At 45.4% G+C, this 25,297-nt stretch overlaps 1 protein-coding gene across 6 annotated transcripts in view; it reads left to right on the forward strand.

Moving 5' to 3' along the window:
* The window catches only part of TRPM4 (transient receptor potential cation channel subfamily M member 4), a 369,304-nt gene that overhangs the window by 183,886 nt on the left and 160,121 nt on the right, over positions 1-25,297 (forward strand). For all 6 annotated transcript variants that reach the window (XM_078655174.1, XM_078655175.1, XM_078655172.1 and 3 more), the window contains exon 4: positions 21,633-21,813. In XM_078655174.1, the coding sequence (XP_078511300.1) occupies positions 21,633-21,813 (181 nt within the window). The remainder of the gene's footprint in view (positions 1-21,632; positions 21,814-25,297) is intronic.

Here is a 25,297-nt window from a genome sequence, read left to right on the forward strand (position 1 = left end):
AGCATTGTGGATTTTGCCCAGTTTATTTGTATCCCCGTTAACTCGCCATATTGAACCATTTCCCTCAAAATGACATCAAAATTATCTTTGGTATTTACCAGGTAAATCATCATATCGTCCGCATACATGGATATCAATAGACCCCTAGGTGTAAAACTTATGCTCCTCTGTGTGTCGTGTTGCCGGAGCCTGGCCGCTAGTGGTTCGGTAGCGATAGCAAATAGTAGCAGCGATAATGGACAACCTTGTGCCCGTTTACCTTCACATTTGCCATCGGGTTATTATAAATGAGTTTAATTTGTTTAATGAACATGGGACTCAGGCCCATACGGGTCAAAAGGGAGAAAAGGTACTTCCATTCTAAAGAATCAAACGCTTTTGTAGCGTCTAATAATGCAGCAACTGCCTGGACATGCGGAGCCAAGTAATGTAATAAACCAACTATAGTCCGTAAGTTATGAGCTGTTGAACAGCCCGGGATGAACCTAGACTGGTCTGCTAAAGCAATCTGTGGTAACATTGGCTGTAACTTGTTGGCAAGTAATTTGGCGTAAAACTTAGCATCTAGATTTATTAACGACAGTGGTCGATATGAATCCGGTTTAGTGGGGTCTTTCTCGAGTTTTAATAAAGTGATTATTGTGGCCTCTCTAAGCGTGGGGGGCAAAATTCCTGTGTCCATCGCCATTCGCCTCCATATATACCTGCAATAGACGAGGAGCTATAATGTCAACCTATTCTTTATTGAAGGCAGCAGTAAGACCATCTGCATCTGGGGATTTACCGTCCGGCATGCCGCTTATCACCTGTCTGACATCATCTACTGTAATCGGCAAGTCCATATATTCCCTAGCACCCCTGTTAAACCAAGCCAAGGCCACAGTATCTAGGTAGTCTGTAATGTCTGATTGCGTTGGGTTTGTGTGGGAGGTGTAAAGCTGTTGGTAAAAAGCAGTCATCATTTTTAGTATATCTGTGTCCTAGCCATTTCACCATTATCCGTCCGTATTTCGGTAAACTCTGTTAATTTAGTTCAAAGCTGGGCCTTATCAGCAGGTGATGGTGATGACTGGATCAAACGCTCTAGCTCTCTGATTTCGTGTTCCAATCCGGCTAGAGTAATGCGTATATCTCGAAGTACCCCTGTTTTAAGTGCTATGCAATTACCCATAGTTACTGCTTTGAACGCTTCACATAGCATCCCTGGCAAGTCTACCGTCCCCTCGTTCAACGTAAAGTATTCGACGATTTTTCCCCTTAATTCTTCCCGAAATACTTGATCCAATTGATCCAATTATGCACCTGTCAGAAATCGCCAGGTAAATGGCTGCCTATATGGGGGTGGAATCAACAGTTGTATCTGAGCAGGTGCGTGATCTGAAAGAGTACGCGAGTGGTGTGTAGCCCTCCCGCCACCCAGGAATGAAGGTCTTTAGTGACAAGCCAATAGTCCAAACGGGACCATGCGTTACGATGATGTCATGCATGTACCCTCTCTGACGGTCGGGTGGAGCTCCCTCCATGAGTCAATTAAGCCGAGGTCCTCTACAATTCCCGCCAACATTTCAGCAGCTTTTGGAGCCGCTCCCTGTCTGTTCAGTGCAGGTGACATTACTACATTAAAATCTCCCCCCCATAAAATCGCCACATCTCCCAATGTATGGATCTTTTGTCGAACATGTTGAAAGAAGGTGGGATTGTCAGTGTTTGGACCATATGTGTTTATAATTGCCACAGGGGTATTGTACAGTGTGGCCTGTAAGATAATATATCTGCCTTCAGCGTCTGTTATCTTGTGATGTGTTTTCCATTGTAGTCCCCTACGAATAAGAATTGCCACCCCTCTGGAATAATTTGAGTATCCCGCTTCCACCACCTCCCCCCATCTGTTCTGTTTAAGCGTGTTAGCAGCCGTTGACGTTAGGTGGGTCTCCTGGAGTAAGGAGATGTCCACCGCATGTCTCAAAAGATAAGAGTGGATCAGCCTGGCCTTTCTGCGATCATTTAGGCCTCTAACATTCCAAGAAAGGCAATTGAGTGATGTCATGTGGAGTGACAATGATGCGTATGTATGCACTTGGCTACGATCTCGTGTCCAATGTGCAATCAACTGTGAGTAGTGCAAGAAACATCAGTCTACAATTCCGATCTAGGTAAATAACGAATCCAGCAAAATGAGCGCACATATCTCAAACCCAGACGTCCTAAAATGTGTTGCATTTGACTAGGCAGGTTAATGAAATAAAACTTAACCCAACTCCCCTCCACCTCCACAACAACCCCCCAAATAGGTTGTTAATCGCCCTACCCCTTCCCCCAGAACTGCAAACATTTGGTCCACAGTTGTGAACTCAAGTCATCCCTACGGGGTGCGTTAGTTTACCGGCAACACTTCCCTGCAGGATGGCCGAGTGTATGACCCACTGAAGGACTGGACTATTTAAGGCCCAGCGGTGCCAGGGAACAACACCTAAAACCTTCGTGGGATACCTGTTCTGGCGCACTAAAGACAGAGACACGGGAGACTTCCTTCGGCGTCAAAGATCAGCGTTTATTACTGCAGGGATGCAAAAGTCATGAGAAGTACAACAGAGTGTAGGTTCCAAGAGTCTGCTTCAAATTGCATTTGTGGGTCGCTCTCTTTTATACAAGATCTTGTCATTGCACAATATGTAAGCAAAAGGTTACAGCTCAGTTCCCACAGTAAAATTCAAAAGGATCGCTTTCATGTATTCAGAACCCCGGAACATAATTACATTAACATCACCAGTTCCAACTGTAAAAGCACATCTTCCCACCATTAGGTACATTCCACTTGAGTTGTAAATAAGCAAGAGAAAGAGACAAGAACAGCTGCAGGGAAGTCAGACAACATGGAGGAGAGAGTGTGAGGATAATATTGGATGCGTAATCGTAGCTTAAAAGGGCTTGATCCCAGCACGTGTGAGGCTGAAACAATAGACCGGCACGGCAGAATCACCTTCGAGCGGAGGCAACTGCTTTAGCAGTGTCCTCCCCCTACTCATAAAAGACGCATGAAAAGGCATATGCTTCTTCCGTGAAGCTTGGGAACAAAAGGTCACGATGCGGACAGTTGCCTGTTCGCTGACTACGTGAGGGCAAGAAACAAAATGGATGCCGTATCTAAAATGGAACCCGAGGGTTCATTGGAAAAACCTGTAAATGAGACGAACTCTTCTGAGTAGCATGGCGATACCGCGTACACTTACTAAACTCGTCATTTACGGTTCATAGATACCACACTCGTCCATATTCGGCGATGCCCAAAACGTCGTAACGATTTTCACGGAACCTCACCACGGCCATGGACCACTGGAACAGTTCTCCACACGAATCAACAGACCAACATTAATGCTTATAAACCAACTTGTTCTCTAATCTCTTATATTCGTACTAAGTCTGTCATGGCGACACACTTCCAATAGTAATAATGCATTGTTTCACAGAGTTCAGCAGGTGATACTTATCTGCATACTCTGCTCCCTGAGCCAGATCCATCAATCATTATCACTCAGATTGACAGTTTGTAAGTCTCTGGTCGGCGCTTGCTGCTTGTGTTCCTTTGCCAACTGTTTCACGTAAGTAAGAGCAGCTTTAGCGTCTGAAAAAAGTGGGGTTTCCAGGCCCCTGAACTCTGTTTGGCTGGATATATTAAAGCATATTTGGTTCCTATTTGCTGAAAAATGTTCTTAGTGGGAATGAATTCTCGCCGAGCTGCCTGAACCTGGAGTGTGAAGTCTGGATAGAGCGCAATATTATTCCCTTTGTACTGTATATCCTTTCTCCCTAGCCAACCATAGCATAGTGTCTTGATGCCTGTAGTTCAGTACTCTAGCCAATATTGGCCGCACAGGTGCGCCGGGTCTAAGACGAGGGCCCAGAGTGCGGTGCGCTTGTTCTATTAGAAACATGGCTGACAAGTCCAGTTCGAAGAGATCTGTCATCATCGTCTCCACATACTTCTCCATGTTCTGGATATTTGTTGTTTCCGCAATTCCTGTAATACGTATGTTGTTCCTTTGAGACCTAGCTTCCAAGTCCTCATTCTTCTGTGGTATGGCATACAGCACGCCATGCATGCCCCGCAGTTTCTTGTCCATTTCCGTCTGGCCTTCTGTTTCCGTCACTCTGGTTTCCAACACTCCAAGGCGGCCTTCCTGTTTTTCTACTCGCTGGATTATTCTGTCCATCCTTTCCGCTAATGAATCCATCTTGGTATCCAGGCCCTGAAGACTAGATTTAAGATCTTTAAACATTTCTCTGATATCTTCTGCTGGTGGCTGACCCGCTTTATGGTCTTCAGTCTGCTCTTGGTGGCACGCATCTCACTCTACCCCTTTGGCAGCTTTTTTGTCAAAGTTCAGTCGTGTTTGTCTTGTGGCCGGCTTGCCCATGGCTGCACACAGCTGTCACTGGCACATGAGGTTCGGTGACGTTGACCCAACACAAATAATCCCTTGTTTACAACTGACCAAGTACACAGGCCAATGGTCTCACGGATATCACCGCCAATGACTGAGCGTCAAGCTTGTAGTCTGTGCATAATAGTTGCGCACTCTTCCATGGCTCTACTACTTGGCAACTGCTTGAAGGGGACGATAACCTCTGTCACCTGCCAAATCTCTGCTTTCCAACCTACCAGGCCACGTGGGTACTGTCTGCTCAGTGGCACCCTCTGCTACCACTTCCCTAACACTCAGTCCTTCCGACAGTATGCCCCGCAGTGAACACCTCCTTTCTGGGAGCTGTTTTCTATCTACAGATTCTACTCAGTGGGGCACGTTATTGGCAGCCCCTAGATGAGTGCCCCATGCACTCATGGCAATTACAGTGTACATCATGTTAGCATTTTGTCCCCTCCTTATTGTGCCTGTCATTGCACGATTCCCTACTATATTTGGACTTTGGATCGCCTCACTGCTGCAAGCTCACTGAGGGCCCATCCGCCAAGTGATTGGTCTTCTGCGCACCCGCCATGGGTGCACCGGTGTGATGTATGTCCTCTCTGTCACTGTTCTGTTTCTCCACACTGCGGCGATGTGCCGTTAATGTGCCTCTCTTCTTGCACAGCCGTTTCGTCACCCCACCTTAAGAGCCTTCCCTTGCCTCAATCGCTTCTGCACTAGCGGGATCGTCCGTTGTGTCGGCCGTGTACGCGAGGGAAGAACGGCCCCGGCTACACAAAATGACGGCTATCGGCACCTCCGCTCCTAAATATCACCAGGTGGCACGATGGGGGACCAGTAGTTGCTAACCGCCACGTCAACTTGCAGGGTATGATGCGCGGTGGCCCCAGTCACCTCGCGGGATCACATGAGTCTCACCGGGTCCGGCCCGGGTCTCGCTACATAGCGCTATCTGCACTCTTACGGGCATCGGCCGAAGTCCGTAGGGCAATAGGTTGTGCTGGGGCTCTGAGCAATTACACCCACGCCACAGGGTCGCGCTCTAGTTGCGGAGCCTCCCGTCCAGTCTTCTCCTCCACTCACCACAGCCAAGGCCCCTGCTCAGCCCCGTCCCGCGGCGGTCTTTCACCCTGCTGCAGGGAATCGCCAAAATCCAGGTCTCTGCTTCAGGGTGCCGCGTCATCGCCAGGCCTCATCTTGGCTCGGGAACTCCTCCTTCTGATAGTCACACTTATCCCTCGAGCCCGGGTTTCTCCAAGTCGCTGGCCAGATCTTATAGCTGCTCCCAGTGGTCAGACAGTAGTGTTTTTTTGACGGATGGATGCCGGATTAATCGCATTCGGCCGGCGGAGCCGCTCTAATGTGCGGCCATTCCGCTGCACAGCCAAGCCACGCCCCCAGATAGTGATATATTAGGTTCTTTTGATAGGTGCTACAGTTAGGCAAACAGTCTTTCCGCTGCTATGCAACTGCTAGGCCACGGATTCTGCAAGTCCAGCTGTTCTGCTCAGAGGATGGTAGTAAAAAGTAACAGCTGTACATCTTATAGACTTTGAGTCACGTCAGAGTTAATTTAGTATGATGTAGTGACCTTTGCCACTTTTACTATTACACTGGGTGCATCAATATTTCCCTGATCAAGATCCCATTTTGAGCAACATTGGAGTTGAAATGTCACCAAATATAGGTTTTGGACTGGATAGAATGGGTGTTAGAAATTGGAGTATTAGTTGAGGGGTGTAATAGAAGTACGTACCTCAAGTAATAATCACATTACTTGTTAGGTTGAACCCTCAGTCACTAAATTAACCAGAGGTCAACTCCTTAATAGCTATGGCACACATCAGGCAGGCTTAACTCAGAGGCAATGTGTAAACTATTTATTCAGTACCAAAACAGTAATAAAGGCAACGTGCAGAACAATAAATATCCCTAACTGAGTTAGAAAAATAGAGTAAAAATTAATTAACAAAATAACAACAAATCCAATAAGGGGAACTGGAAATATAAATTTTTAAAGTTTTAAATAGGACTAGTTTCAAGAAACACAAAGTGCCAATGACAGTCAATGGTCGCGGTACACCAGGATCTAGGCGCTATTTGAGGTTGACCGCGATGGAGTGCAGGTCAGATACACCAATCAGGTTCATATTAATCAAAGATGTTACCTTCTGACTTAGTCCTTTAAGTACAAAAGACTACAGGGTGGATAAGGGCCCCGAGGGGAATTATTGTTATAGACCTATCAGCATCTTGTCCCCCAACTATACATATTAAACACAAGAAAGATGCCGCAGGTCTTTTGCACAATCCAGACACACTAGGGAATCTATAAAGTATTCCGCAGGAGGAGCTGGAGTGACAGGATAGATAAAGGGATACAAAGGGTGAGAAAAGTACCCATCAGCCCACTCAATAGTGGAAGCTCGTCATTTGGGATTTCAAGTTTGAAAGGTTGGTGTCCGACAGGCACTTCCTCAAGTAGACATTGAGGCTAGCCTAGGACCCAATGGTTGAACCCTCAACCAGAGCAAATGACAGCATATGGGGCCGAAAGGGCTTAGTTGCAGTGCTTAAAGAAATTATATAAGAAAAATGTGAGAAACAAGGAAAATGATCCATGTGATTTAAAAATGCCTATCTTGACGTCAACAAGGAAACTTTATTGAGTGTGCCCATCAAGATGGTATAGTTAAAAACAGAGTGATAGTAGCAAGAAAGATGGTTTGCTAGTTACCATAGATGTTCTCTGGTCAACATGTTTCAGCCTTAAGAGGCTTTCGTCAGGACCTATGAATCACTACTGCAACACTTACTTCATATCTTGTGAAAAAAGAAATACAAATATTTTCATGGGTGGTGTATCCCCTCCCAACTCCAGAGGGGGAGGCTCAGCGTAAGCCAGAGGTAACGACGGAGAGTGCGTGGCCTCCTTTAGCCTGAGGTGTCGCCAGGTGAGGTGAGGTTCCTGATACCACAAAGTTGGGAGGGGATACACCACCCATGAAAATATTTGTATTTCTTTTTTCACAAGATATGAAGTAAGTGTTGCAGTAGTGATTCATAGGTCCTGACGAAAGCCTCTTAAGGCTGAAACATGTTGACCAGAGAACATCTATGGTAACTAGCAAACCATCTTTCTTGCTACTATCACTCTGTTTTTAACTATACCATCTTGATGGGCACACTCAATAAAGTTTCCTTGTTGACGTCAAGATAGGCATTTTTAAATCACATGGATCATTTTCCTTGTTTCTCACATTTTTCTTATATAGCACTGCAACTAAGCCCTTTCGGCCCCATATGCTGTCATTTGCTCTGGTTGAGGGTTCAACCATTGGGTCCTAGGCTAGCCTCAATGTCTACTTGAGGAAGTGCCTGTCGGACACCAACCTTTCAAACTTGAAATCCCAAATGACGAGCTTCCACTATTGAGTGGGCTGATGGGTACTTTTCTCACCTTTTGTATCCCTTTATCTATCCTGTCACTCCAGCTCCTCCTGCGGAATACTTTATAGATTCCCTAGTGTGTCTGGATTGTGCAAAAGACCTGCGGCATCTTTCTTGTGTTTAAAATTTAATTAGTCCTTTAAGTCCCAATTCACCACATGAAACCTCCTGTAACTTATTGTATCCCTGTAGCTTGAACATAAGGTCAGCCTTATACCCTTGGAGCAGTGGCGTAACAAAACTTGAGGCTGCCCCCTGCAAAGTACATGCAGGCCCTCCCTCCCCCACACGCAGGAAAAAGTCTGGAGCTCTCAGGCCAGGGACCTGCCAGTGCCTGCGGTAGACGGTGGGAGCTGTGGGGGATTTTGTTACACCTCTGCCTTGGAGTCTGCTTCTTTTACCTGTGTACGAGAGGGAGAACGAAAGACTCTTCCCCCCCCCCTCCTGCTTTCCTCACCAGTTATCCCAAACCTGACCCTGTTAGCTGACAAGCAGCACATTGTCGCTTAAAAAAACCTTCTGCTCCCATCTCCGCGCCACCAGATACAGAAGGAAGGCACGTGGACAACATAGGGAATGGATTCTCCCTCATATCTGCCATCGCCATTCGAGCAGCCAACTCACTAGCGATCCTGGGGCACTATGATTGCCAGATGTGATCCGATGTCAGCAATCTGCTTGATTTGATCTTTGAAGACAGGTAGCCAGAGGCAAAAAAATCTTACAGGAATGCCAGTTCTACGCCAGTCAATACCCACTCCCAGGGACGTAGGGTGAATGCCCTTTCAATCAGATGTTCCAGGATTTATGCAAACGCTTTCCCCCCTGCCCTTTCACACCGAGGATCCTCACCAAGATGAAGATGGAGCACTGTTGCCTCATTCTAATAGCCCCCAAAAGGCCCAGGCAGCATTGGTTTACAGAGCTCTTGCTGCTCTGAGTCCAATCCCACCCGCCTACCCAAGATCCAAACCCTCTTGACAAAGAACAAAGGGCCGATCCTACACCCAGAACCAGCCTCTCTCCAATTGCATGAATGGCTCCTGAAGTCAACTAATTCCGAGATGTAAATCTCTCTCAAGACTGTAGTGACATTCTGGCAAAAGCTAGAGCTCAATCAACAAATGAGACATACAGATTAAAATGGAAAAGATTCTGTTTATGGTGTCAGCAATCTAACCTGCATCATTCAGAATCGTCACCGGAGTAGATTCTGCCATACCTACTCTCACTAGCCAGATGAGGATTGGAACATGTGTCTGTAAAAGCTCACATAGCTGCAAATTCAAGATACATAAGTTCCGCTCATTCTCCCTCTCTCTGTTCGACATGATAATCAAACAATTCATGAAGGGGTTGTTCAGAGATTTCCCTTCAGTAAGGGATCCTGCCACAGAATGGCATCTCAATTTGGTTCCCTCGCAGCTTACGAAGCCTCCATTCGAGCCCATTCACAAGGCAGATCTGATCTTTCTCACGTGGAAGGTCACTCTATTGTTGGCTCTCAGGCCTACTAGAAGAATCCGTGAAATTCAGGCTTTTACAATTCAGGAACCATTCTGGAGTTTCACTGATTGTGCTTCTCAGAACAAACCCAAGGTTCATCCCCAAGCTTCCATCGCAATTTCATCTCAATTACTCTATCATACTTCACACTTTCTTTCCAAATCCAGAATCTCCTGCTGAAAGGTCTCTCCACACCTTGGACATTAAGTGTCGTCTCAAATGTTTTCTTCATCGTACCAACCATTTCCAAAAACTCGATCAGCTGTTGGTCTGTTACCGACTCCCTCATAATGGTACGGCAGTCACGAAAGCTACTATTGCAAGATAGATCTCTGCCACCATACAATTTTGTCACAGCAAAGCTGACAAACCACTCAACAAGAGCGTAGGTGCATTCCACAAGGGCAGTAGATACCTCAGCTGCTCTGTTAGTAGGTGTCCCACTGGAAAAGAAATGCTGTGCTGTGACGAGCAAGAGCGCACACATGTTCACGCAGCAATTCTGCCTAGAGTTGGTGCAGAGAAGTGACACAGCCATAGAACAAGAACAAACCGGGGGTGTACACCCGTAAACCCAGTTGAGATCTGGGTGCTAATAGTGTGTAAAGAAAACAATGTGGTATTTCATAGGCAAGTAAATAAACATGCACATTTAGTTACAAAGGAACCAAGTAGGGAGACTCAAAATGTTAATTGCGTGCCAGAGGCACATTATATTTAGAACAAGCAAAGTGGAAACATTATATTTAGAACAAGCAAAGTGGATACAGTAGTATTAGCACTGTTGACAGTAAATGTAGGAGTAACCCAACAAAACTTTGTGCACATAAACACTCGTAACTCACAGGGTGGACGGCGCAAGTGACACGTGGAACAGCGATGAGCGGCGCAAAGTGAACAAAGGTGACAGTATTTAAAAGGTACTTGATGTTCACTAGTAGGTAGTTACAAAAGATTACACAGGGTTTGGCCTTTTGGTGAACCAGAGTTTAGCGCCAAAAGTTGCGCTGGAAAGTCAACAGTGTTCCGACTTGTTACAAGTTAGGGTGATCATTAGGATCAGGTTACTATTTGAACAGTGGAAGATAATTTCACGTGTGGAGGGCAGAGGAGCCTGGGATTTTACTTTTTTGGAGCACCTATTTTGTTTGTCATGAGTATTACTCTTTGCTGACCAGTACAGTTTGGAATTCTTCCTGGCTGTGAGTTCTTGCCATTTTGACTTTCATATGTACATTCATGACCCTCCCCCCTCACCATCCCCCCCACCCCCCCAAAAAAAAATGTGTTGCAATGAATTAAATGGCTTATAAGGAACCATTGTTTGTAGTGTACTGCTATACCTGGTATGTAGAAATAAGGATTTCACCTTTTCACATTGTAATTAATCAAATAAGTCATGCAACAAAGCTCTGACAAAGTGTGAGTCACTGTTTTCTTGAGCTGCAAGGCAATAATATTTACAAAGGTCTGTACGTTATTAGGTGGCTTACTGGCAGATGTCAACCAGTAGAAATACCTTTGATCAAGCCCTGGAAGCAGCTATGGATCTGGTGGACTGGGCACGAATGCCAACGTGATGGCCCAAGGCACAGCAGCTTTTAATGCCAAAGTAAATCCAAGGCAAAGTGGAGCACTTGGTGATCTCTGCCCGTCTTAGCTTCGGCAAATCCTACTAAGAGCTGATCACCCCCCTGTTCTGTTGTGTGCTGTGCGTCACTGCATTCCTGTGTTCCAATATATGTAGCTCCTGCTTCTCTTTAGTGGGCTGAGGAGGACAGACGAAGGGTTCAAGAAGGAAGATTTAGCCCAAGCGAAAGGCAGATGACCCTTTTGCTAAAAAAGATAGGGAGGTGCGGAGAACCAGTTTCTCCCAATAGAAAACCCTGAATGGTGGTCAGACTGTGTGGACCTGAAGTGTTCCGACCCCAAGGGTCATCCCTACTAATGAAACTCTTTTCGAATGAGGATGCCATGCGGAAATGTTAACATAAGATTCAAATTCCACTAATGAACAATAAACAGAGTGATGGGGAACAGTTTAAGTAAACCTTTCAGAAAACATGCCACTAAGGATAATTTAAACAAGGAAGGCTGGTTAGAGAGACGCACAGAGACGGAGAGGGCACATAAATATGCTTTTACAGACGTCCGTGCTAGGAACACTGGCCAAGTGTTGAAGCACATCATGTCTGAAAGGCAGGGCTTAAAGGGGTTTAGACCTTCCAACTCCTACCACAGTATAAACCTATTCCAGTGGTATGCATGCATGGATTTTCCAGTGGGTTCCCTGGCTACCAAAATGATGTCCACAAGCTCGAGCAGTAAGAAGAAGGTCTTCAGTTGACACTGCTGAAGAAGAGGAGGGTGAGATGGGCCAAGTGAGGAGTTCCAAAAGATCAGCATACCAAATCCTCTTTCCCACTGGGGTGTACGGTGGGATTGGGGAATGCGTAGAAAAGGACCTGTGACCAACTTCATCTGAAGGCATCTTCCACGGATCCATTCAAAGGTAAGAGTATGGCGCGAACCCGAGGAAACTTCTTATTTTGGGCCGTGGTGAAGAGGTCCATGTATAGACATCCCAGTCTGTTGCAAATAGTATCACACTGCAGGATACAGTCTTTTCCACATGTATTCCTCTGAGCAGAAGCTACACAGAGCATCCACCAAGTTGAGGGAGCCACAAGGTGTGCCACTACTGGTCTTCAAACACAGGATCCACAGCACCACATCCACCTGTCTGTTGATATGAATGAATAAAATAGATTTATATGGCACAAAACAGCTGCTCCAAAAAGTAGCGTCCCGGCGCTGGTGAAAAGTCAGATGCAGTAGAGAGCAGACATAGGAGGGACCTACCATACTTGGGTCTCTCTAAAGAGGTCAGTCTTTAGAATGAATGAATTCTTTGAAGGAGCCCCCGTAAGCGCTTTAGAGTTTTGGAGCCAAGAAGGAGATGGAGTGTCCACCGGCTCTGGATGTTTTGATCCTGGGAATGCAGAATTGGTTGTGATTGGTTGAATGTAAAGCCCTGCGAGGAAGATAGTTTTTATTTTTTTATTTTGTCGCAGATGCACACAGGGCCTTTTAGATGGGTGGACGAAATGTAAATGTCAAGGCTTTGAATTCTATTTTTTGCTTGATGGGAAGCCAGTTGAGGCTTTTAATCCATTCCATCCAACGCAAGTCTGGCTTCCGCTTTCTGGATTATTTGAAGTCTTTTTAGATACGTTTGAGGAGAACCCCAGAGCAACACATTGGCATAGTCCAGTCTCGAAATAATTAATGCATGAATGATAATTTTTCTGGTGTGCTCTAGCACAAATTTGAGAGCGTTCCTAAACATTTTCAGAAGGAAAAACACAGACTACTGCTGTGGTATTAACAAAAGGCCTGATGGGGAGTTCCTTGTCTAGCTTGATACCTACGTTTTTTGCAGTGAGGGTCAGGGGAGGGAGTTAGATGTTAAACAAGCATTGGCATAGCCAATAGGTCTCGCTTGTGGGACCTTATAAGTATTTAGTTTTGCAGCACAATATCCTTGGTGCAACAACATCAGCTATTGCACGGCTAAACCTTGTACCTTATAAGTGTTTAGGCATGCAACAGTTGATGTTGTTACAGCCGGTCAAAGAACAAGGCTGTTAATGAGGGGAAAGACAAAGCGGTTCGAGTCAATGAGGGAGGTGCTGCACGACCGGGGGGCATGGGGGTTAATTTTTTCCTGAAAGGAAGGAGGTTGTGTTCCTTCCGATGGCTCTCAGGCAGGTTGTTCCAGATGGAGGGGATAACTGATGAGAAGGGCAGTGTGTGAGGGGGCAGTGTGTGAGGGGTCAGTGTGGAGGGGTCAGTGTGAGTGGTCTGTGTGAGTGGTCTGTGTGTGAGGGGGCAGTGTGTGAGGGGCCTGATGCAGGCGACTTGCGTGTGTTGGCGTCAATAATTTACACGTAAGCAAAGTAGTCACAGCCATTTACAACTGGTGTGCCAGGAGCAAACATGTTTTTCGATTTTAAATGCCACTTTAAAAAGTTAGTAGCTGCCAGTATTCGCAGACTGTTAAATTGTTCAGGGATTTGCATATATTTGAAAATGTCTGTTTTTCAAAACAACTGCATTGTTGGTCACACCTCATCTGGGAGAGCTGTCTGGGCCTGTGAGGATGGGTGCGCTAGGCACTTCCCGAGCAGCAGAGATTTTAGAAAGGTTTCTTTATGGCATTCCCTCTCGGCCTGCTGCAGGATAAAGAGGCGGGGGTGGCGTGGGGAGTGGAGAGGCCAGCAGAGTGACGCGATTTGTTTCGGTGGAGGGGGAGGGAATTGAAGCGTGAATGGAAAGTGCACAAACAACGCACCACACTGCAAAGAGAATTAGAAGCTTGCAGCAGTATCTAGGTGAAAGCATACGTGTTTGGGTGCGTGAAGTAAAAACATTATATTAAAAGTAAATAAGAGAGGGATGCAGAACACAGAGGCAGGAGAGTATTGAAGTCTAGGGCAGGCAGCAAGACACAGAGGTGAATCATGGATATCAGAAACAGGGAACCTAATTATAATGTGGAAAGCAAGCTATCTAAACAGACATTAGGATTAAGTATAAAGTAACTCACAATTTCTGAAACATTTTATTTGCGCGAAAGAGTTTTGAGACCGCACCATCCACGTGAAGTTTGTTCATTGTCACTAATTTAAACAGCATTCAAATGTAAATGGCCCCGACTCTCGGCCTGCTGCAGGATAAAGAGGCGGGGGTGGCGGGGGGAGTGGAGAGGCCAGCAGAGTGACGCGATTTGTCTCGGGGGAGGGAATTGAAGCGTGAATGGAAAGTGCACAAACAACGCACCACACTGCAAAGAGAATTAGAAGCTTGCAGCAGTATCTAGGTGAAAGCATACGTGTTTGGGTGCGTGAAGTAAAAACATTATATTAAAAGTAAATAAGAGAGGGATGCAGAACACAGAGGCAGGAGAGTATTGAAGTCGAGGGCAGGCAGCAAGACACACAGAGGTGAATCATGGATATCAGAAACAGGGAACCTAATTATAATGTGGAAAACAAGCTATCTAAACAGACATTAACTACTTCCTGAAGACTAATATCAAGTTGTGTCCCCATTTGAACTACAACAGTTTTGGCGACGCTTGGCTAGACATAATATGGTGTCAGAGATGGATTAAAACCCCGAACACGAACTCAAATCGACGTGTAAAGCAGCTTAGGTGAGGAGTAACGGCAGGGAAAGGTTGAAATGTTGTGTCTAAGCTGACTGGGAAGACACACGTTACACCCTGCAGGCAATGTGGACAAAGGAAAAAAACTGCCGAAAGACTTGTGCTGCGAAGAAGGAAGGAGATTCACATGGCAAGAAGGCTGAGATAAGTGTTTTACGTGACGATGCAGTGAAGTGGAGGAATTGAAACGCAAATGGTAAGGATAGCACAGCTGGGAGTTTAGCCTATGAGCGCAGATCCAGAGTAAAAAAGAAGAGACAGTTAATTGATGAAAGCTGTCGCGTTAAAAAAAAAAACAGCTGTAAGGCAAGCGAGCAGCGTAATGTAATTGTAGCACTGTTGGAAAGAACACACATACATTGAACTGTTGCGCAGCTTAAATTTGAAATGTAAAGTATGGCATGTCCAAGAGCAAGTGCCATAAGCGCAGTGGAAAAGGCATGCAGAGCGAGCAGCGAACCGTTGATTTATTGTCACGAAGAAACTAGAGTGCTGCGTAGGAAATAAATCGATGTCACAAGCGCAAGTGGATAACGAGCCAGAGTGAGCAGTGAGGAGTTATTTTATGTCACGCTGTAAGGAGAGTGCAGTGTGAGAAAAGACTTGGTGCCTTGAGCGCTGGAGAGGAACGGGACAGAGCGAACAGCACGCAAGTGAGAAGGGAAGCGGAGCGAGCTGCGAGCTGTTCTTTTGAAGTCACGCATTGAGGAGAGTGCTGCGCGTGAAAAAGTCTCAGTGGCTGATTTGACTATTAATTAAAGCAGTGTGGTTAACAGCAAATGTGTAAAGACTAACCAGACATTGAGAGCCAAATAAAGTAAAGTAAAACAACCTACTTACAGTAGAAGCTCACTCTGGACGGCAGGTAATACTCTGAAGACAATGACGCGAAAACAATAAAAAAAAAAAAGACGCGAGTGGTGCGCGGCCGGGAAACAAAGTACGGCCCATGATTAATTAGGGGAGGAGAAGCCGCAGAGCGCACGCTGGGCGAAGCCCTTTGATGTGCTGTGCGGCGGCCGTTAAAAAAAATGCAATTAGGAGGGAGGGAGGCTGATGCGCGTGCTTGTTTGATCACGTGATTCACGTGAACTTAAACAAAACCGCACAAACAAAACCCTTGGTTTCACGAGCGTTTCGAGGACATGAATTCTCGCTCCGCTCAATGCGCGGAAAGGGACAGGCTTAAGGCCGAGCCCTGAGGGACACCACAGATGACCTCACGAAAGCCAGATAGAGGGAGAGAGACTACTTGATTGTAGGTTGTACTTCAGGTACTCCGGTGGTTTTGTCAGACAGAACTTGTATTCTGCTCCTTTGGGCTGATCCAAGATGTGAGTGATGCTGTGGCTTTAAGCCAATGGGTGAAGGGGCGGACCCATATCTTGCTCTGTGTATATTGTAAACAGTGGATCTTGCAGGTGCTGTACGAGATTCAGGAACAGCTCTGTGCTGCAGTTTATCGATTTGAGGATTTAAAGTCCCCACGGTGCTATTCTTGCCTTTCTTTTTGAGAAGCCTGTGCCGTATCTTTTGGCACAATGCAGTTGCACTTTCACCAGTACCCGCTGGCGTAAAGAGGCCACTAAAAACAGGGGCACAAGCGTTCACTTTAAGAGCAACAGAGAGCTGTCTCTCCTACTATGCAAAAAGGCTGGTTTAACCACATTTTCAGCAGACTTTTATGGACTTCCTCTTGCCAACAGTTGTACGTCCAAAAACAGGTTTATAGGTGAACCCAGCCAAGTTGGTTAACAACGCGTTCATGTTCCTATCAGTGACCTCCGGTGGAGAACCTCGGTGTGTTTATTAAGATTTATTGCTTACTTCTGAGAGCACTAACAATGAATGGTTAACATCCTCTACAGCGGGTGTTAACAGGTGTTAACTGCAGGCCAACATTAATGGGCCCGATTCAAAGATGGGAATGCACAAGGACAACCAGCATCATTTAACTGCTGACAGCATGCAGACCATGAGAATGGTAATATGGGTCCCTCTAATCTCACCCAACACAGTGTGTCACAGACAACTGGAATTTACTACAGCAGTCCTTTCATAAATATCCAAAATATGTATCGCTGCGCCAAGCATTGAAAGGCGCTCTCTTATCGGCAAAGGTCTCCATTTGTATTTCTCTCTTTTCTATGGGGTGCAAAGTGGGGGAAAAGTAAATTCAGTCTGAGTACAGGAAAAGTTTTAGCTCATTCCCAACTTCCTTCTTTGTCTGTTTTTAAATTATTCAAATATGTAGGTATTTGTTCAATAACAAAAAAAGGAACTCTGGTAGCGGATAAACAAGTCCTAATAAAAAGAATTAAATACATAGATAAGTGAATAAGTTCTAATAAGGAAATGCATCAGGGCAGGTGAGCTGGGTCTATTGCCAACATGCTATAGATGGTTTGATGTGCCAAGCTTCAGATGGTATCCAGGCCCTTTACATAAACCATTTATGTTCCAGCTAAGAATCTTACCCTTGGGGTTAGAGGTAAAGGACCATCAAACTCGAGCATGTTACTTGTGTTGCTGACTGCTCCCCCTCTTCCTCCTGTCCTTCCTTCCCACCTTCCCCACTCTGTCCAAAGCAGAGCGTTAGGTGGGATAAAAATAGTGGGGGTAGGGGGTCTCTAAAAGGGGTGTTGCCTATGCATTAAGGGTGTGGCTGAAACATGTAAACGAAATGTCTGTGATCCCAGAGTGTGCCACCTGACTATTCTGTTGATGCTCCTCTGAGCTCAGTTATTTCATCAAGATATAGAACACAGCAGATAGTGGGGAGTGTAGACGTAAATGTGGGAAAGACGGCACCTTGATCCATATCATATGGGAGTGTAAGCAAATACAAACCTACTAGCGCGCCATACACCGCACCCTCAGTGAGGTGCTCACAATCGACTTGCGTCCAGAGGCGCGCAGGTGCCTCCTGAACATATGGGAACCAACGGACCTCACCTCCTACACAAAGCTATGGGCTACTCTGGCAATAATGATCGTGAAGAGAAACATCGCACGACATTGGGGAGCCCTTCAACCACCCAGGATAGAAACCTGGAAAGAAGATCTAGACTGGGGCATGTTCAGGGAGAAGTCAGTCTATATAGGCAGAGGGTGTCCCAGGAAATGGAACAGGGTTTGGGGGCCTTGGAACTTGTATCGAGGTGATATTTGTACCCCACCGGCACATTTGAATGAAGATGGGAGCCTTACGCCCCCCTAATTGTTACACATTGTGCACTATGATCTGAATCTCTGTAATCCAGAACTAATATACTTTAAATGTACGGTGTCACCTTAGCATGTTATGTATGGTACATTATGTTGATGATACTTAATAAAAAGAAATATTTAAAAAAGGTATAGAACACAACAAGTGATCTACACCTGACCCACCCAGGACTTTCAGCTTTGTTAATGGTTGTTAGCTGTCTAAGATAACTGATTAACAACAATGAGGTTTTGTAAATAATGAATATTGAAAATGTTTCAATTCTTAAATTCTGAGACTGAATTAAGCATTACTGAGGCATGTGCTCTGAGCAGAGAGGCAAAGGATTGAATGACTATATATCCTGAACACATCTTTCACCCAGTGAAACCAGCACTGCCTGCAGCCTTAATTAACCCCATTGCTCTTAATCTTGCACAGTTATAAATAACCGGAGGCGACTCCGTTCAAAGTTTGCACTTTACAAGAGTAATATGCTGCACAAAAAGAAAAAAAAACATATCAGGGAAACTGTTAACACTTTTAGAGATTGCAAGATGAAGTAGAACGTGAAATATAAACAGGAAGTAATAGCTGAAATTGATAATCTTAACGTTTTTACATTCACTGTTCAGAAGTCAATCAGTGTTTTTGCCCTTAAAGTTAAGGACATGAATGAAGGGCACATAGAGAATGGTTACAGCGTCCATTGCAACTTGTACCGGGTCTGGGACCCAGATGATCCCGGCCCACTTAAAGTCCTGGTGCTAAGCTAAGGCTCCACCGTAGATTGTGTCTTAAATGCATACGTATGCACCCAGAAATATGGAGGGGTGACGCCCCTGTTTTTAGAGAAGAGGGAAGAATGGAAAAAATGGGAAGGAACTGAAGGCTACAGTACATCACCATGCATTCGCTTTCCACACCCCAGCTTCCGCTCCTAAAACTGCACACGTGCTTTACTAGTAGGGTAGTTTATAAGGCAGACCAAAGCAAATATAACTGCACTTTTTGGGGAACATTTATCAGAAAATGATGTAGCGCAGCGCTGCAAACCATCTTGATACGCTGAGCTGCATCATTAGGAAAGTGCAAGGATGCGTCGTATTTACAGCAATATAACACATTCCTGTGCTTTCCTCTGCACTGGTGCACAGTTGACTGCCTAGCGCCAACGCAGGCACCCTTGCACCATGGTGCAAGGGTGCCTGTGTTGTAAGGAGGATTGTTTGTGTGCAGAAAGGTGTTCCTTCCTGCACAAAATCACGGATGGCTTTTTCCTCCTTCAATGTGTGCTGCACAATGCATCACACATAGAAAGATATAAAAATGGGGAGAAATAAAGGTATTTCTTCTCAGCGTGCCACTTAACCGCCTCCCCTGGGGAGGTATTAGAATCGGACGCATTCCCAGGTTTACGAAAACTTGTGAATCTGGGAATGCATCAGAATCCATGGGTATTGCTTGTGAACACCCACAGCAACACCCATGGAATGCCCCTTTTACGCAGAGTAATTGGTGAAGGGGGCCACGTTTACAAGTCCATGAAAAGCCATGCAGGGTGGCTTATGCATGGCCATGTAAATTTGGCTCAGCATTGTGCGCCACCGGGGTGTTAACATTTTTTTTTTATACACTCGCTCGAAGGTACTTAAACACACTATGGGTACCGGTCCTCATAACGCACAGGTCCTCACAAAGAGTGTTTGTCTGGTTCTGTCAAGGTTAACCCAGGCTCTGAAGACCAATCTGGTCCTCACAGTGTGGGGGACACACTCACACTTCACTTCACTGAAAAAACAAAGGTTAAAGTAACGTTATAGTTAGGTAAAATGCTCAGTAACCTTCTAACATTTTAAACTAAAAAAGAACAGAAATGTACCAGTTATAGTTATCTTAAGTAACTAGAACTCGTGCCCTAAGGTAACTATAGCTTGTGCCCACCATTCACGGTTATCTTATCAATAATTTCATTGCAAATGTTGCAGTGATATTATCAATTATGTAATAGAAGATGCCATGAGTGATGTAATGTGTAGAGTAATTAGCAATGCATGTGGCCAACCCACCCGAAGGCTGCCAACTCCCTCGCTGGCTGCCAACGCCATGCTGTGCACAGCCTCTCTAAATTATAGGTGGGTGCCCCATGCCCACAGGGGGCACCCACCATACAAGCACTTGGAGTAAGGGGAAGAGGGTGTGTGGCCCTCTCCTCGAGCCTCATTTGGCACTGGGGACCTCGTGCCCTGGGGCCAAATTCAATTACAAAGGGGGGAAGCTGTGTGCCCCACTCAAGCCTCATTTGGCTCCAGTGACCCCATCCTTGAGGCCAAATTCAACAAAGGGGAGGGCGGCCCTCCTTCCTCGACCCTTCTCGGGCTCTGGAGACCCTATCCCCAGGTCCAGATCTTATTTAAAGTGGAGGGGGGCGGCCCAGCTTCCCTTCCTGAGTCTTTACAGGTCCCACTGCCTGCCTCGCCCCTCCCTGAGCATTATCGGGCCAGAGGACCCAATCCCCCAGTGCCTTTCTTTATTATAGGTGCGTGCCCCGGTTCTCCCCAGGGTACCCACCAAGCAAAACTGGTGTTTTGGGGGGAGCTCCAGGGTCCCAGAAGGCTCCCCGCATTGCTCTGGAGCTGGCATTGCTCCCGCCCAGAAGGAGGAGCTGGCATTGCTTGTTCCCTCTAGGTAGAAGCAAAATGTGTATTGTTTCCCTGCCCGCAGGAGTGTGGGCAGGGAAACAGAATAGAAATCTGCTGCCAGCCGGCAGGGGGATTTTTAATCCCCTGCCAGCTGGGAGCAGAATTGCCGATTTACTCCCATCTGGCTAGAGATTTAAAAATTCCCCCGCCAGGCGGGAGCAAACAGGTTTCCCTGCCTGCACTAATGTGGGCAGGGGAATTACTGTTTCCTGGGGGTGGGCTCCCAGGGACACAGTAACTAGGCTGATCCAGAGGAATGGAGTCCTCTGGCCTTTTACATTTTGGGCCCTAGGATGGGGGAGCTTTTTAAGCTCGGGGAGGGGGGGCACATGCCCCCTCCCCAAAATAAAAACAGGCGTGGACCTTCCTCACTCCCCCCTCAAAAGCTCTGGCGCACCCTGTTTTTTAACTCTGCAAAGCCTAAACTTGTCGTTTTATTTTTATTTTTGCTGTGGATCCTCCACAAATTTGCTGCAAAATAACCACAAAAAATATTTTTGGCCCAGGTGGGTCCCTCAGAGACTCCACCACCAGAGTTCTAAGATGGCTGCCACCACTTTCTGGTTGAAGTGGTGGCATCCAATCAGATCTTAGCAGGAGATCTTTCGCTTTGATCATGGAAGAGTGTGCATGCACAGCATGCCCGAGCTTTCTGCCGTAAACCTTTTCATTGCTACACAGCAACATGCAGTGAACAGTGAGCTGAAGCTGTATAATGTAAGCAATGCTGTAGATACAGGAGTGGGGGATCCTTCGAAATCCAGAGACCTTATGGTTTGTTTCAAGGGGTACTAAGTGACCTGTTATGACCTACGTGGGTCATAGGAATGTCCATCACTGGAAAGTGCTTAGAAGTATAGGCTGGTCTTCTTTGTCACCACAGAATGCTAGAGTAGCAAATATTGTGTGACAAAATCCAGGGCTTTCTGATTTCAACTGAAATGCAAATATTTTATCAGTTATAATCAGTTTTGACTGCAAACCCTAGTTATGCTGTATGAATACACCAATAATGACCCTGCCAATAATAATGTGTGATACGCTTGATTCAGGAGACTTTGCTGGCTCTGTAGGTTTAAAACCTTTTTTTCACATTTCTTTCCACTCAGTTTGTCAGAGTTTCTGATGAAACAGAAGCAAACATTGTATATACACTTATCACGCAGCAATGGAAATTTCCTCCTCCCAACCTGGTGGTGTCGGTCGTGGGTGGTGATGGAGATTTCAAGATAAAGACTTGGCTGAAGGACATCCTGAGGAAGGGATTGGTCAAAGCTGCACAGAGTACAGGTCGGTAGATGCATTGGGGTCAGCTGGTGGGATTCCCTAACGTGACTGAGGTTCGATGCGGTCTAAACAACTTACAAGATACTGTCCTTATTTTGAAGGTTTATTTAGGGAAGTAATGTATTTATTAAGCGTTTTTAAAAGATAACAGCAGTTCACATTTCATGATATCTTTACCATTTGGAATGACAGATGCATCACTAACAACATACTTGCTCGTTGGGAGAAACTCCACTTCAGTCCAGTTCTACTTCTTTCCACCTTTAAGAAAATATGTGCTATAAATCTTGTTTTCTTAGAGGCTTTTTTTGGTCTCTCATTTTGACCAAATCCTGTTTGCCACTTGGCTCCCAAGAGTCCCTCAAGTTATCTGAATACCTGTGTCTAACAATTGCCTACACTTAAGGTACAACAAACACATCAGCATTCTCAAACATAACTAGTATTCAAATTTGTATTCAGGGATTGTGTGTTTCAGTTCATGTCTATTTTTGGCCTTGGGGTGCTCTCCTCTCCCCCACAGTTCTTCGTCCTCAGTGATTATCTGTATGCTACCAGAAGCCAATCGGTCTTACAAATTCATAGTCCTACTGACTCAGTCTAGGAGGAGTAGCATTTTTACCTTCAGATTCAATGTGATAAGATACCATAGGTATTTTAGCTTCATCGTATTAAGCCCTTTCTATGTAACAAATACCTTGCATATCCTACTTGCCTTAACAGTATCCATGACTATTCATGTTTGGGATTCAGATTACTTCCAGACAATTCAGGGCTAGGTTTAAGTTTACTTTAATATCCCATGTACTACTCTTGCTTTAATGAAAATATACTAGCTCAGTTTTGGCCTGCCAGAAATGAGGTTGTTAATTTTTAAGGGCTACTGGGGTACACCTAGCAGCTCTGGTTAGGTCAAACACAATCATTGAGCATCTCTGCTCAATGCATGGTAGCTAATAAACAAGCAGCAAGCAATTCCCAAAGAAGTGTGTGCTGTGTCAAAGCAGTGCCAACAATTTAATATCAAAGTACACAACAAAATGCAAAAAAAACATACCAACAGACCAGTGTAATGAGCGAACACAACAAGCATATCAAAACGTTACAGGGAGAAAGAGAGATTAATTTTACTATGTTTAATTGCCGCAAACAAAATAAGCACTATGCAAAAACAGGTCTCAGTGGGTCAGGACGTAAGCACAATTTCAGGCCAACAGTGATGGAGTGGCGGTCGGATACACCAAGTGGTTTGTCCTGTTCAAAGATCCCTACTCGGGGCCTGATTTAGATCTGGCAGACTGGTTACTCCGTGGCAACGGTGACTGATGTGCCGTCAGCCGAAATATTAATCCCATAAGATATAATGGTATTTATATTTTGGTGGACGGGATATCCATCACCGATGTGCCGGAGTAACTCGTCTGCCAAGATCTAAATCAGGCTCTGACTCCAACGGCTGAATAGGCTGATTCTGGTCACTCAGTCCCGCATCCCTAGCTCCTCAGGGCAGGCTTCCGGGCCCCACGTCTCTTAAGGCAGAACTCATGCAGGGTCTAGTACTCTTTAGTAAGCTAGTACCTCTTGGAGTCAGAAGTCCGTCTGCTTTTAGTGTCCCTGAAGAAGGTAAACAGGAGGCCAACCACCTGACCGTTAGAAAACCAGTCCTTGGGTGGCAGCAGGATTCAGGGTTCTTGAGTCTTTGTTTGAGTCTTCTTCTTCCAGCAGGAACCAGGAGTCAGGAGTCAGGAGTCCATTTCCAACTAAGCCACCTTCTTCAGGTGGTGTATTCTTAGGTCTCAAAAAAGTTTGGACGAGTTGATGGTGTAGATTCCAGATTTATCATGTGCATTAACAATGATTGGAGGAATTCCAGTGGCCAAGCCTAACAACTTTCTTGCAGCCCCACCACCACCTATTACAGCATTTCCTCTTTGCCTTACTCTAAAATTACCTAAGAGCCCCTGTTTAAAGATAACGGGACCCTGCTGCCACCAGGAAGGGCTGTCTTTGGCTTCTTGGCATCTGCCCTACCTGAAAGGGTCAAAGCTTCTTTTCCCTCCTACTGTTGCTGGAGCCTAACTGTCTAGGAGAGTTTTGCAGCTGAATAGAAACCTCTCCAAGTCGAAAGAGGTAGTGCAAAATGTGCCCTTTGTTCTGCCAACTGTACCTATCCACACTGCGGTAGCTAATCTCTGCTAAATGACAAGCTGTTCACCCCAATTGGCACATTTCCTGGGCTTTCCTGGGCCCAGAGGCAAGCCATTGTACTCTGAGCCCGAGTTGTTAAGTCTCTAAGCGAGAGTTGTTAAGTCTCCTAGTCAAGTATGTGTATTCCAGCTCTGGAGGTGTGATGAGCAGCAGAACTCGAATAAGAAAGTTACTTTTGTGCTTCAGTTATCAAAATCTGACTTCAACATTGATTTTAAAAACTAAGCTGAAAATAATTTTGAAGCATTTTAACTAGTCCTTTCTTAAACAGAGGTGGAAAAATACATATTTTTATCCCACCTAGGCCTATTAGGGAAGGGTAAGGTCAGGCCTTCAAAGTGAAGTCGTTTTTTGGTTTTATTTCACTGTTAGAGCACACTAACCCTAATATGTAATGCACTCTATTTTTATAGTTTATCACCCTGCCGTGTCTGCTTATAATGCCCACTTCAGGGGTGTATTATGAATATATGAAAACAGCTTTTTCCCACATGGCAAAGGCACTTGTCCCTGCCATGTGTCACTGCAATATATTTAAACTGCAGCCCAGCCAGAGCACAGTGGTGCTCCTGGCAGAACTGTTTTTGTTACATATGTGGGTGGTGTAAATATACATTTCAGAGAACATATGACATTTAACTTCCCTTGACGTAGGTTCACTTTAGATGCCATTAACAGTGAACTTGGAAGGAATTTAAATAGGCCAAATAGGGTGTTCCAATGTATGGCACTTGATATAGACAATGGGCATTTTACAATTGTTTGGCAGTGGTAAAGTAGACAGAGCTTTAAAGTCAGCAAAATTAGGGTCCGTAAAAAAGTGAAAAATTGACTCCACATTGTAGAAATATGGCCCATCTTTAACAGGTGGTTAGAAACCTTTCAGGGGGAAGGGAGATTTAGAGGTGGGAAGAATTCTCATATAGTCTTTTGCTTTGGTAGTATTACCAAATGATGCAGTGGTGCATTTTTAAAACCACATCGTTTATGGTACAAATGCAAATGTTCTATGTAAAGTGTGCTGTCTGATGGTCTTAGGAATTATGATCCATTTCATTTTCTATTGGCATTTTCTATGGCTGTTCTAAAAATAGTGTTGCTCAAAGCATGTTGGGCATGATCTTTTCAGTAGTCATGAACTGTTGCCTGTCCGTTCAGGATTACCATCATCAAACTGCAAATGCCACCTACCAACGGTGAATGATCGGTGACTCTAGCAAACTACTCGTAACACCGTCCAACCCAGAGTGACCGCATGAGTCTATCTTTTGGTCCTTCG

The sequence above is a fragment of the Lissotriton helveticus genome, chromosome 7, assembly GCF_964261635.1.
Source record: "Lissotriton helveticus chromosome 7, aLisHel1.1, whole genome shotgun sequence".
Lineage (NCBI taxonomy): Eukaryota > Metazoa > Chordata > Amphibia > Caudata > Salamandridae > Lissotriton > Lissotriton helveticus.